The 13140-nt window shown below is 42.7% G+C and overlaps 1 protein-coding gene across 1 annotated transcript in view; it reads right to left on the reverse strand.

The window, feature by feature from the left end:
- The window catches only part of ATP8B4 (ATPase phospholipid transporting 8B4 (putative)), a 272810-nt gene that overhangs the window by 77847 nt on the left and 181823 nt on the right, over nt 1-13140 (reverse strand). Inside the window, exons 14-16 of the mRNA XM_075530752.1 lie at nt 9707-9915; nt 5350-5393; nt 1647-1812 (exon numbers count right to left, since the gene is read on the reverse strand). Coding sequence (XP_075386867.1) covers nt 1647-1812; nt 5350-5393; nt 9707-9915 — 419 coding nt within the window. The remainder of the gene's footprint in view (nt 1-1646; nt 1813-5349; nt 5394-9706; nt 9916-13140) is intronic.

Raw genomic sequence — 13140 nt, forward strand, 5'->3', positions numbered from 1 at the left:
CAGACCTAGCAGGAAGATATGTCAAGAAAGAATAGATTCAAATGTTGATATCTTTATTTGAAAGGTTCTATGGTTTTGTCGCTCTACTTATTTTTACTTATCTTCATTCATACCACATGTGCCTACACATATGATTACCTGTACATGGGTATAGTCTCTCTGTACTCTCACTTTTCAGCTGAAATTCATGGGCAGTAATTTCAGCTTGAGTTGGAACCCAGTCAGAGGCACCAAACAACAACAACAACAACAACAACAACAACAAAACAAACAACTACAACTTGAGAGGCGATGGCAGAAGGAGCAAAGCCGAGCAAAAACTGGTCCAGAGCAGAGACTGGAACAAGACGGGATTTCCCCGTGCCCTTATCTAACTGCCTCACAGCTTCAAACTCAAATGGCCTTGGTGATTTTGTTTTACGCTATTAACCCTGCGTTCTAAGCATCTCAGTTGCTTCCAAGTTGATTCGGATGCATGGCAACCCTTCAGGAATTCACAGAATTGCACCGTAGGGTTTCTGAGACTGTAAATCTTCGCAGAAACAGATGGACTACCTGGTCTTTCTTCCATGAAATGCTTTATGGGTTTAAATCAGCAAGCTTCCACTTAGTGACCCAAAGCTTACCCAGGGAGTCTTAACTTTTTTATGGTGTTGTTGTTAGCTGCCATCAAGTCAGTCCCAGTTCAAAGCCACATCATGTCAACAGTTAACACCGCCCAGTCCCGTGCTGTCCGCACAATCATGCCTGTTTGAGCTCTTTGTCGCAGCCACTGTGTCGGTCTATCTCGTCGAGGGTGGTCTTCAGTGCCTCCCTCCCTGAGGAGCTCATCTGGCATTTGATCAGACGCTCGCTCTGCTGCTACTCTATGGTTTCCAGTGGCCAATTTTAGTGGACAATCCAGAACTGGACTGCCAGGACCTTCTTCATCTTCTGTTGTATCTGGAAGCTCCGAAGAAGCTCGTCACTGCAGAAGACCATGCTGCTAGTTGACATACTGCTAACAACGTGCCCAGCATCCTAGCAACAAGGTAGGACAAACTCCTTGCCATTAAATCGATTCTGACTCATAACAACCCCATAGCATGGGGCAGAATCGCTCCGTGCGGTTTCCAAAGCGACAAATCTTTACAGGAGTCTCCAGCCTCATCTTTCTCCCAAGGAGCATCTGGTGGATTTGAATCGCTGACTTTGACATGTGAAATTATATGAGTCTACATACTGACCTTTTTTTTAAGCCTACTTACTGTGAATGGTCCTCTGTCTCAGTTATATGTACCTACTAATAATGGAAGCTGGGTCAGTCAACTCTTGTTTCCCGGGAAATAAGACTACCAGGAAGCTCAGAGTCAAATGCGACTCCCTCCCTCATATGAAACCGTTCATCTACTTAGATTCGCATATTTGGAGCTAAACCTTTCATTTCATTTTGTGTGGTGTAGGACTCTCCACATCTTTTGGAAAACATCCAGGATATAAATAAATACAAAGACAAACCAGGGAGAGCTTAACCCCTTATGTAACTGTCTACCATTAACGAGCAAATCCTCCACCCCCCCCCAACATTTTTTAATTAAAAAACATCAACCCTGATTTGCAAAAGGAAAGCAAGTGTACCGCTACAGGTACACTTTCCATCCACTCACCTGTACCATTTTCCTCGGACATGACGGTGTGACAAAGAGCAAGTAATCTCAGAAACTCGTGCACTTTGGGATCACCCAGCTTGATGGATTCAATCAGACTGTGGTCAAAGAACTGAAATGATTTGTCTGCTAGGGGGTTGAAGGAGAAGTCCACAGGATCTCTTTTCTGTAAGGGAGTAACATAAGAGTAAAAAAAACAAAACTACCGACCTCAATCCAACAACAATCCTTCAAAATCACAAAAATTAAAACCTTCCCTTTAAGTATTATTAGAGGTTGTCCGATTTTTCAACCTCCAACATCTGGCACGACACCGGCTTTTTGCTTCATTGTTACTGTTGAAAACAATGTTCTCATTTCAGAGCCAGGCGCCAAAGCAATGGCTCTCACCAAGGACAATGAAGAAGAAAAATATCCGGGTCCCTACATACTTACTGCAACTCCAAAATTAAAAAAGGAAAAAATTAAAGCTCCCCAAATGAGGTCATTATTGTTTTGTTTTCAAAAACATTTTTGGCAGCAAAATCTAAGTGACGTGAACTGATTGTATCAACAAAGCTTGAGGTGGAATTGGATGAGTCTACTGACAGACTTTCCTAGCCCTCTGACGGTGAACTGATGTCTCCATGCGAAAGTGTCCGTACAGAGACCCTGCTCAGACCTCGCTAGAGAAACGACTAAAGATTCACCAGCTACACCATCTTGTGGTCTGAGTTTATTTCTTACAAACCACCTCAAATGTTTAAAACACGAAGGACGCGTCCTTCTGTTCTGGTGAGAAGACAAAAATTACTAAAACGAGAGCGCATTTAGTTTAATTATAACTTCAGGGCTGACTGCACATACGCATACAATTTCAACGTAGACCACTGCTATAGTTGATTGTGCCAGCCTGGCCGATAAACACAAGTAGGATTAACTGAAGGGCAGAGGGATAAATGGCTCGGTGAGCCTCACCTTGGTTGTTCTGTGCCTCAGTTTAAAGGGGTACACTACCTGTGGGATGCCTAGCCTGTGGACTGTGTCGCTGTAAGCTGAAGTCCCTTTAAGCCCACACGACTGGAATGTTCATCTCTGAAGCTGGGGACCGACAGTTGATGACAGTTGGGGACCTGCCTTGCTGTTTGCTGCCTGGATATATATAGCCCAGCTCTCTCTACAGAAGGGGACTGGCAACTGGAAGCTCTCAAAACTTGAAGGACTGCTAGTGTCTCACTGCTTTATAACTTAACTGTTAATTTCTTGTATTATCTATATGTATATAATTTAACAGTTTATTTCTTGAATTATATATCTATCTTTATAAATATATTTATATATAATTACGGCAATCTGGTTTGTCTCTCTAGAGAACCCTGTCCAACACAACCACCATCCCTTGACTAATACACAGTGCTCTGCAGTATTCTGAACTAACACTGCATCCTTATTCATCTGCAGGTATTTATCATGCCCCTCTGGTGAGCTAAGCCAGTGCTCTGGATGTTAGGGACATAGCAGTAAATCAAATGCCCCCTTTGCCCTCCATGAAAGTCAATTCTATCAGCATAGAGACCAGTAAGCAGGCAATATCAATGTGCTCTCAGGAGGCAAGGACAGTAGGCCAGGGAAAGAGGCACAGGTGTCAAGGAAAGATTCTCAGAACAAATATTATGTAGGGGTGAGTAAGAACTGTCCAGAGAGAAGACCGAGGCAAGAGAGCTTCAGGCAGAGGGCACAGCATCTGCAGGGACATCTGAGCGAAAGTGAGGGTGGCCATTTGGAAAGACTTTCAAACCGAGAGGATGGTTGAAGCAGCCCGTGAGGGTGGCCATCGGTGAGTCTGTAAAGAGAGGACGCGAGGGAGTCTTCACTGGCTGTGGCTGTCGGAGGCTACACTCCAGGGCTCTATTTCTCACTTACCAAGGACTTCTTTACTGTACTAAAAAAGAAGCTCTGAAATGATAAAAGTAGGAATCGGGAGGCAGATCACTATTTGGACTTTTTATTTGCTAAGGGTGGAATACAGTCAGCATTTCTGTCTTGCAAGAACTCACCCTCGGGGGTGAAAATCAAACAAAAAGCATAGAGGGAAAGAGTGAGAAACAAAAGGCAGACTCCATCTTCAGAGAATCTAGTAGACTATTAAGCCTATCAGCTAGACAGACTTGCTGCCAACCGAAGACCTAGCGGCGCTGTGCTTAAGAGCTCAGCATCAGCCTTTCCAGGGGAGAAACAGGTGGCAGCCCGCTTCTGTAAAGATGGCCGCCTTGGGCCAACTAAGAATCAGTGGTACCTGTCACTCTGAGTTAGCAATATGTTAGACCTTTTGATGTGGTCGCTGTTATTTTCTTTGTTCTTGGTTGCTGTCAACGATGAGAAGAAGGACAGAAGTAGAAGGAGAGAAAGGAAGACTTATGGGGAAGAAGGACGAGCCTCTGAGAAAGGAGAGGGAGACACCAGGGGAGGCAGCGAGCAGGGGCTGGAGCAAGAGCTCACAATGGTTGAAGGTATCAGAAGAAGTCACGGATTCACAACTCTTAAAAGCAACCCTCTTTGTATCCGTGGTAAAAGGTGTGACCCCCCCCCCCCAGCTGTCAGCAAGAGGGTCCTCAGCGTGGTTTGGTAGCATAAGTAGAGGGGGTCTTAAGTTAAACCAGGGATTCCAAAAGAGTGGTGTTTCCAAGATCAATCTTACTCTGGGTTAGCAAAGACTCTGAGGCTGTGAAGGGTCATGTAGTCAATTCCAGCTCATTGTGGCCCCAGGAGTTAGAATGGACGCGATGAAATCTAACAGCAGAACATTACACTGCCTGGTCTTGCAGCATCCCCACCGTCTCTCCTTGGTTTGAGTCCCTGGTTGTAACCAACCACTGTGTCAGTCCATCGCATTGAGGGCCGTCCTCTTTTTTGGCTGACCCTCTACTTTACCTATGTCCAGTGTCTGGCATACGTGAATAGCTAAGCACATGCCAATGACAAATCATGATTGGTCAACGTAGGCCTTTCAATAAAGGAAAAGGGAGCGGCTGCAGGGACTCCACAATGATATTCTTCCTATAGGAACACAGAGGGCGAATGAACAGAACATGGAGCGCTGTCACCACTTTCCACGGAGCAGAAGAAAACTGTAGCCACGTATTTGGTCATTCATTTTAAAGGAAAGCCGACTGGAGCCATAAAGTTTATGAAACAACAGCATCAGGCAGATCTCTAGAGAGCTCGGGAGGGAACAGGCAGAGAACAGAGTGATCTGTTCATGGACGATGTACAAAAATTAAGATGAAAATAAAGAGCTGTGGGAACAAAAGATACTGCAGAAAACTCACCAAGTACCAATCCTTCCTCCTCATTGATAGAGGGGAGGGCAGCATTGGGAAATGTGATCAAATCGAAACAGAAAAAGAAACATTTCCAAAACTACATGTCAAGATAAAAAAGAAAATGGAATCGCAGTATGTAGAGTGTGTCCCCACCTGTGTAAAAAATAGATTAATTATGTTTATTTTCACATGTACAATATTTCTAAAAGAATTTTAAGATACAGAGGAAACTTGAGGACTTACCTGAGAAGAAATTTTAGCCACGTGGATGTATTTTGTGATGCTATACATCCACTGGCTCTCAAAATAGCATAAATCTGGCTTCTTGGAACTCATCGTTTTTAAAAGGACATATGCAATTCAAAATTAAAGCTAAAAATAAACATGTATCACCTCCATACCTTAGTAATTTCTGTCTTCTGACCTGGACCATTGTGTATTTCACCTGCCAAAACAAAATTGAAAATGAGAAGTAAGTGAAATTGGTCCCTCTGTGAACAACTCCCTGCCTGACTCTGAGACAGAAGCACCGGTGATGCCTCGTGACAATGATGGAATCATTGGATCCAAAATTCTGTAGATGAATCCTGGTCAAAAGAGAAAGAAATTAAAACAATTTCTAATTCTTGTGGACGCCTGACTTCTGGAGCCGGAAGCCTGGATGAACCTCTAAAATGATTCATCCGAAATAGTCTTTAAACTGTAAATAAAAAATATTCCCCAAAGTTTTCTTAGAAGCCAATAATAGTATGCCTTGAGGAGTAAGAAAATGCCCTTTAAAGAGTTATCTATATGGAAACAAATTGACAATAGCAACTCCAAACATTAGATTGGAACTCTGGGGGCAGTGAGTTCACATTAACAGAGGAGGAACAGGAACTCAGAAAGGGAGAGGGGAATTGTTGCCGAACGTTGAGAATTGTTGAAGACTGTAAGCACTGCCACTGAATCGAACATCAAGAAATGGTTGGACTGGGGTATGTTTTGCTATGTATAGTTTCAATAATAGTTTTTTGCCTTTTAATTTTCTAAAAAAAACCAAAACCATAGCCATTGAGGCTATTCTAACTCACAGTGAACTTCCAGGACAGGGTAGAACTGCCCCTGCAGATTTCTGAGACAAATCTTTACGGGAGTAGGGAGCCTTGTCTTTCTACTGGGAAGCAACCACTGGGCTCCAACTGCTAAACTTGAGGTGAGCAGCACCAGGCATGGCACACGGTGCCATCAATTTTAAGGAAGACTCTCCTTTATTAAAGTGCCAATCCTCCATGGCAATACGAGTTCAAATGGCGACTTTTTAGTTTGAATGTTTTCAAGCCATAGCCCTAGACATATGTAGAGATCTGAATCTAGAGCTGGAAGTGGTAGGTAACAAAAGCAAAGAAGCACCCAATTGTATTTTTTCCATAAAGTGACTCGTTCTGTTGTGACGCTGCTTGTGACACTTGCAAAAGGAAAGGCAGATGTGTGCCCTCCGTGTGATTCCCATGGCTGGTGAATCCAAGATGACAACCAGAACAGTTCAAGTCTAGTACTTGAACTTGGTGAGTGTCTCCTTATCTGTTGTGGTTAAGGGGCAGCTATTCTGTGTACCATCAAGGTCGGGTTACTTGAAGTGCATACACTTCAAGAGGTATCCGTACTTTTTGTAAACAGAGAACACAGCCACATATTGGTGTAGAACTCGTATATGCATAGTACAGACATTTAGAAAATATAAGATGTTTAGAAAAGAAATTAAAATGTACTAATAATCCTATCCTTCAGAGATACCTAGTGTTTATGGGCTTGGGCGCTTTGGGGAGTGGATTTTGCATGTTGCATATAGCTATATATTTATCATATTTTTCATAAATGTTGGGTTCCTACTGTATCTAACCACTGACAGTGTGAGGATTGCGCCTATCATTGAAAGTTCTTTATGAATTTCATTTTGTTATATGACTCTAAATGGATCTTCATGTATCTTAGCCTTCTCCTATTGGGGGTCATTTGGTTGAGTCCCCTCCCGTCATTTTACTTGGCATTTGAGGATGTAATTGTAATTATGATACTTTTTGCAATAATAAGACTTACAGGCATCAGTCATGTGCCAGGAGCATACACGATCACTAACAGATCCTGAAAATGAACTTAAAGATGAGGATTTGCAGTCGAGTTATTTGTAAAAGGAAACAAAAGAACAGAGTTTAAAGTTGCATGACTAAACTGAAAATCAGAAGTCAGCTGAGTGGGGTTTTAAACGCAAGTCTCTTTTGCCCTTACACAATGCTATGACCACAAAGCACTTGACAAAGAGTCATTTGGTGTTGTGGGTGGGGGCACAGATCCGAATGTGGAATTGTGTGTGGCTGTGGGGAAGGAGGCTCTTGAACTAATGCATGAACCTGGACCTGCGCCTGGAATTTAACTCTTAAGCACATTGTGGTTATTTTCCACTCATAAGCCCCATGTAATAACTCTAGTAAAATAATAATATTTTAAAAGCTGTTGCTTTTAATAACCCCCCCTTCAAATAAACCACTTATAATATTGGCAATTGGGGGGGGTTGTCTCATTGTCATCGAATCAATTTCAACTCACAGTGACCTTACTGGACAGAGGAGACCTCCCCCTGTGGGTTTCTGAGACTGTGACTCTTCATGGGAGTAGAAAGCCTCCTCTTCCTCCCACGGAGTGTCTGGTGGTTTTGAACTGCTGACCTTGCAGTTAGCACCCCACTATGCCACGGTGCCGCCAGGGCTCCATCGGCAATGGACGTGAAGGGAAATGAAAGAGGTCTAAGGAAGTAGCAATTCTGAGCCAGACAGCAGAAGAGTTAGGCAAATCAGAATAGAACGACAACTTTTCCCAAACCCCAGATCTATGACATAAACGAATCCACTCTATCCTGAGACGGTCTTACTGAGCAAGGCTGTAGTTTAATGGCATTAGAAGTCTTATATTTAATTAATGAGTGGTCTGGAGGGTGACAACTCTTTCTGTTACTGCCTGGCTTTGTATGAGGAGAAATACAAACTGACAGGAGATTTGGAAAGACCTTGGAATATACACTTTCGGAAAGTCAAGGACCTTTCTTACAAAAAGCGGAGTGCTAGACATCGTCACCCGTAAGTGGTGGCCCACATATCTATCTGTTGCCTTAGGATCAGCTCCCAGATGGGATATTATGAGACAAGATCGGGTGCGTTCAGGGTGGTATGGCCATAGACAATGGGATATTCTTAGAGCCTTGGACCCTGGTACAAGAATCCAAAAATTCACCCATATTCCAAATATCATCCATCTTCTGACTGAATTTTTCCCATTTAAATGACATCTGGGCTTAAGGTGGTATTTTTTCAAAGCTTCTGAAAATAAATGCCAGCCAACATTCTTAAAGGGAAAGTTTTACTTGAAAGAAAATTAGTTAGTCATTTGATCTTGGCTAAGACCTGTACCGTTTAACAGAGGACTTATGGAAGTTCCCGGTCAAAAACCACCTGGAAAACACCCAGGGATGGCAGGAGAGGGAACTGAGAAAGGAGGGTTGCTGAGGAAATCATGGGACCCAAGGTTATGGAATCTGGGTAGCGAAGGGAGGTCAAAAGCCAGGACTACATAGAAATTCAAATTCCTTTGTTTGCTTTTTTTCATTTTGTCCAGGATCAGATCTTGTTTCCAAAGATTTGCCAGTGTGTGAGGCCGCCCGTCAGGGGACCAAAGAAAGTTCTCCCTCTTTCTTGACGATCCTTACGCTCCCCAATATATCCATGTTAGGAACGTGGATATCAACGGTCTGGTGACGGGAGCTCGGGAGTCCACAGCAACCCCAGAGAAGGCTTGCACAGAGCCTTGCTACTTTCCGTGGGTGACTTGTCTGTCAACTGGCCAAAGCAGGAGGGACAAGGGTCTCACGTGAAGCTCATGCTTTGGAAAACCCAAATTTAGAGCATGTAACCTGACATATCATTGTCTTGGCACCCGTTATCAGGAAAGACCCATTGCTCAAAAAAGGATTATCATGTTTGGTAAGGGGTCTGCAAAAAAAAAAACCCAAAAATAAGGAAACCCCACATTGACATGGACTGACACAATCACCTCATTAATGGATCCCAAACATTCCAAAAATCATGGAGTAGGTACAGACCAGGCACTGTCTCCACCATTATACAGCCGTGGGTCTACCTTGGGTTGCCAAGAACCAAGGGCAACCGACAACAGCAACACCCTGGCGTGCAGAGAGCAGCTGGGTGGGAATGATAGGGCGTGGCCACCCAGATGACCCTCCAGAGTATGAATTCTCAGAAATGACTATTCACATGAAGATAGGCACAGTCATTAACAGGAAATCCCAAACTGAACAGGAATTAAGTAAAAGATACTATTTTTTATGGAGATAAGTCAGTTGAATCAATCATTTGTTCTCCTTGGGATGTAGTCTACTGGGGACCAGAGAACAGACCACCTAGGGATAGAACAAAAAAGAACCCCAGAGAGCATCTGCTTGAGCCGCTTTCTCTACTCCTGAATTGCCAATATCCCAAGTTCCGTGCAAGTTAGTCAACATGCATCTGACAGTTATTTACCGGGTGCTGGCCAGGTGCCACCCACTGTTCACTATACTAATCTGAAAGGGAGTGATAGTTTGGGTTTTTTAATTAAAAAGAGAGAGAGAGAGAGTTGCTTTCTATAAAACAATATATATAATTTTAAATCTAAGAAAACTGTTAACCATTATTTTTGTTTTGTTTTTCAAGGAATTGCTTCCCTTACCATAGATCCTCCCGTCAATGGAGCATTTTTTAAAAGTCATGATGTTTTGCGTCAGGGTGCCTGTTTTGTCAGAGAAAACGTATTCAATCTGGCCCAGCTCCTCATTCAGCGTCGTCGTCCGAGCTTCCGCAGGTGTTGCTTTCCCGGGGTAATACATCTTCCGATCCCAGTTTATGAAATAACTGTGTCCCAGACGAATTACTTCCACACTGACATCCATTAAAATGGGAGGCGGGGGGAGAGGAAGGAAGGAAGAAATGCTCCATCACTTTCAGAACACACGAAACTTTGCCAAAGTAAGGAGTCTGTCAAAATCATCAGAGTCTAGAAAATGTAGATTCTCTGTCCCTAGGCCTTAAGGATCTTCAGAAGCACCTCGGCAGAGATTTTTACCTTTCTCCTTCATTTCCTCCCAGCACCATAAAATAATAGTCGAGGCCAACATATATAGGGGAACACTCCCTAATGTAACTCAGTTTACATTAAACAGGCCCAGATTTCTTGTGTAGCTGACGAGTTTGCATCTCCTCTGGTAAGTATTGGTAAAGACGTTTCTCGGCGGTCTGGCTTAGACAAATGGGTTTTCCAGGACCTTCTGTCTAGTGTATTGTCTGGTGTAACGCCACTTTGCCAACAGGGCTAGAAAATAGTACCTCCTTGAAGCTCTAATCCAACCCTCATCGAGTGAGTGTAAACAGGGGGAGCCTGTCATCGACCTCTGTTCATTGACCAGGAAGTGACCAACAGCTCCTGTCCTGGTGATGATTAACTCTAGAAACGGAACCTCTGTGGCGAAAGATAGGACATCTTTCAATGTTTGTCATGCCGAACACCAAACTGCCAGAAATGCTACGACAATTTCCGCTCCTACCACGAGAGTGCTGGCAATCATCTCTCATATGATGTGCGAGTTCAAATGGTACCTTGTTGTTGTTTTGCATGTCTTTACTTACCAGTGAGCTGAAATGTTTTTTCTTTAAAATGTACTATCGAATTGTATTTCTCCTCACAATTATCTAAGTATGTTCTCTTTTTCTCCCCCTTCTCAGTGTATCAGCGTGTTACGATATTTCCTACTGATTGTAAGATTTTTATATCCACAAAGGTTGTTGGCTCTTCATTAAATATATATATGGAAATAGATCTAGGTGCATATATTTATAGGTGTAGTATTAAGGCAGCAGATGGGCATTGGGCCTCCACTTAAGTACTTACTCAATGCGAGAACACTTTGTTCTATTAAATTGGCATTCCATGATGCACATGTTTCTGACACAATTGCTGAAGAAAAATGTGTGCATAAGCAAATGTGGTGAAGAAAGCTGATGGTGCCCGGCTATCAAAAGGTATAGCAGCTGGGATCTTAAAGGCCATCTAGCTCAGAAGCAACAAAGCCCACATGGAAGAAGTACACCAGCCTGTGTAACCATTAGCTGTCGAAGGGATCAGGTATCAAGCATCAAAGAACAAAAAAATCATATCATTGTAAATGTGGGTGAGTGTAGAGTAGAGACTCAAAGCTCATCAGTTGGCAACTGGACACCCCTTACTGAAGGGTTGTAGTGAGGAGACGAGCCAGTCAGGGTGCAGGGTAGCAACAAGGAAACATAACTTTCCTCTAGTTCTTAAATGCTTCCTCCCCATGACTATCATGATCCCAATTCTACCTTACAAATCTGGCTAGACTAGAGAATGTACACTGGTATAGATAGCAACTGGAAACATAGGGAATCCAGGACAGATGACTCCTCCAGGACCAGTGGTGAGAGTTGCGATACCTGGAGGGTGGAGGAAATGTGGGGTGGAAAGGAGGAACCAATTACAAAAATCTACATATAGCCTCCTCCCTGGGGGATGGACAACAGAGAAGAGGGTGGGGGAGATGTCATACAGTGTAACATATGACAAGATAATAATAATTTATGAATTATGAAGTGTTCATGAGGAGGGGGCAGTGGGGAGGGAGGGGGGAAAAAGAGGAGCCTATATTAAGGACTCAGGGTGAAGGCAAATGTTTTGAGAATGATGATGGCAACAAATGTACATATGTGCTTGACACAATGGATATGTGTATGGATTGTGATAAAAATTGCAAGAGCCCCCAATAAAATTATTTTTTAATGTGGATATTTCACTTAATGTATCATGTGCCCTATTTTTGCCCTGCATAAGTGTCCTCTTTCATGTCAATCAAATCTATCTTTGTTCTTTCTTTCTTTAGAGTTTTACTTGGGAACTTTTGTTTATACTTGAGGTCCCAGGGGCACTGCAGCAACAGTGCTAGACTGCAAGGTCAGCGGTTCAAACACACCAGCTACTAGAAGGAGTAAGACGAAGACGCTATCTGCTCCTGTAAAACTTAGAGACTCAAAAAAAAAACTCTAGTAGTATTGTGGGTTAAGTGCTGGGTTGCTAACTGCAAGGTCCGTGGTTCAAACCCAACCACTCTGCTAGAGAAAGATAGGCTGTTGGCTACAAAAATCTACAGTCTTGGAAGGGTTAGAGCCTCAAAAACCCTGTACGGGTCACTGTGAGTCCGAATGGACGTGGTAGCAATGGGTTGGGCTGATTCCGAAATTCAAGAACTCCGGTCATGCAATGAAGTACTTAGCTGCTAACTAAAAGATTGGCATTGCAAACCGACTTCTTTTTCAGTTCTATCCTTTCTGAGAAAATAATAATAATAATAAAGAAACAAACCAACAAAAAACAGTAACAGAGCTTAAATGCTGAACACCCAGTTTACAGCAGGTTGTGGCTGACATTGGATAGCCCAAAGCCATTTGCAGGGTCCCCTCAAGAATGAACCCTCTGACCATAGTGGACGGATGTGAATCACCTTGCTATCACTCAGAGCATTTTCTAAAGTCAACTGTGGCAGCTGCAGTTTGGTTAAAATGTAATACCTTTAGACCTATTTTTAGTTTGTTCCAGTTTTTAATCTTAAATGGATTCTTTTCGATTGAGGTTTTTCTCTTTTATTTTGTCATTGTTAAATTTTTGTCTTTACTTTGTTTCTTGATTTTCATCAGTATGTCTCTTCAGTGTATGAAATCCAGAAGAGGTAAATCTATAGAGTCAGTCATTGGGTCAGTAATTACCTATGGGCACAGCCGGGGAGGTGGGAGGTGTATGAGGGCCCAATTATAATGAAAATAAGAAAAAAGAAAACGCTCTACAATTGATTGTGGTGGTGATTGCACAACTCTTCTTAATATGATTGAACTATTGAATTCTATGTTATGTTAATTATATGCCAATAAAAAATTAATAATATATATGTTAACATTAACACTCATAATGGGCCACACTGCCTTGATTGTCATAGAAAGTCAGTGTTGAGTGAATTCACTTATTAAGCCTTCTAGTCCCTCATTTCAGCAATAAGGACATTTAGGCCTGGAGAGTTAGTTAAATGACTAATCCAAGGTCAT

The sequence above is a fragment of the Tenrec ecaudatus genome, chromosome 14 (assembly GCF_050624435.1).
Source record: "Tenrec ecaudatus isolate mTenEca1 chromosome 14, mTenEca1.hap1, whole genome shotgun sequence".
Taxonomy (NCBI): domain Eukaryota; kingdom Metazoa; phylum Chordata; class Mammalia; order Afrosoricida; family Tenrecidae; genus Tenrec; species Tenrec ecaudatus.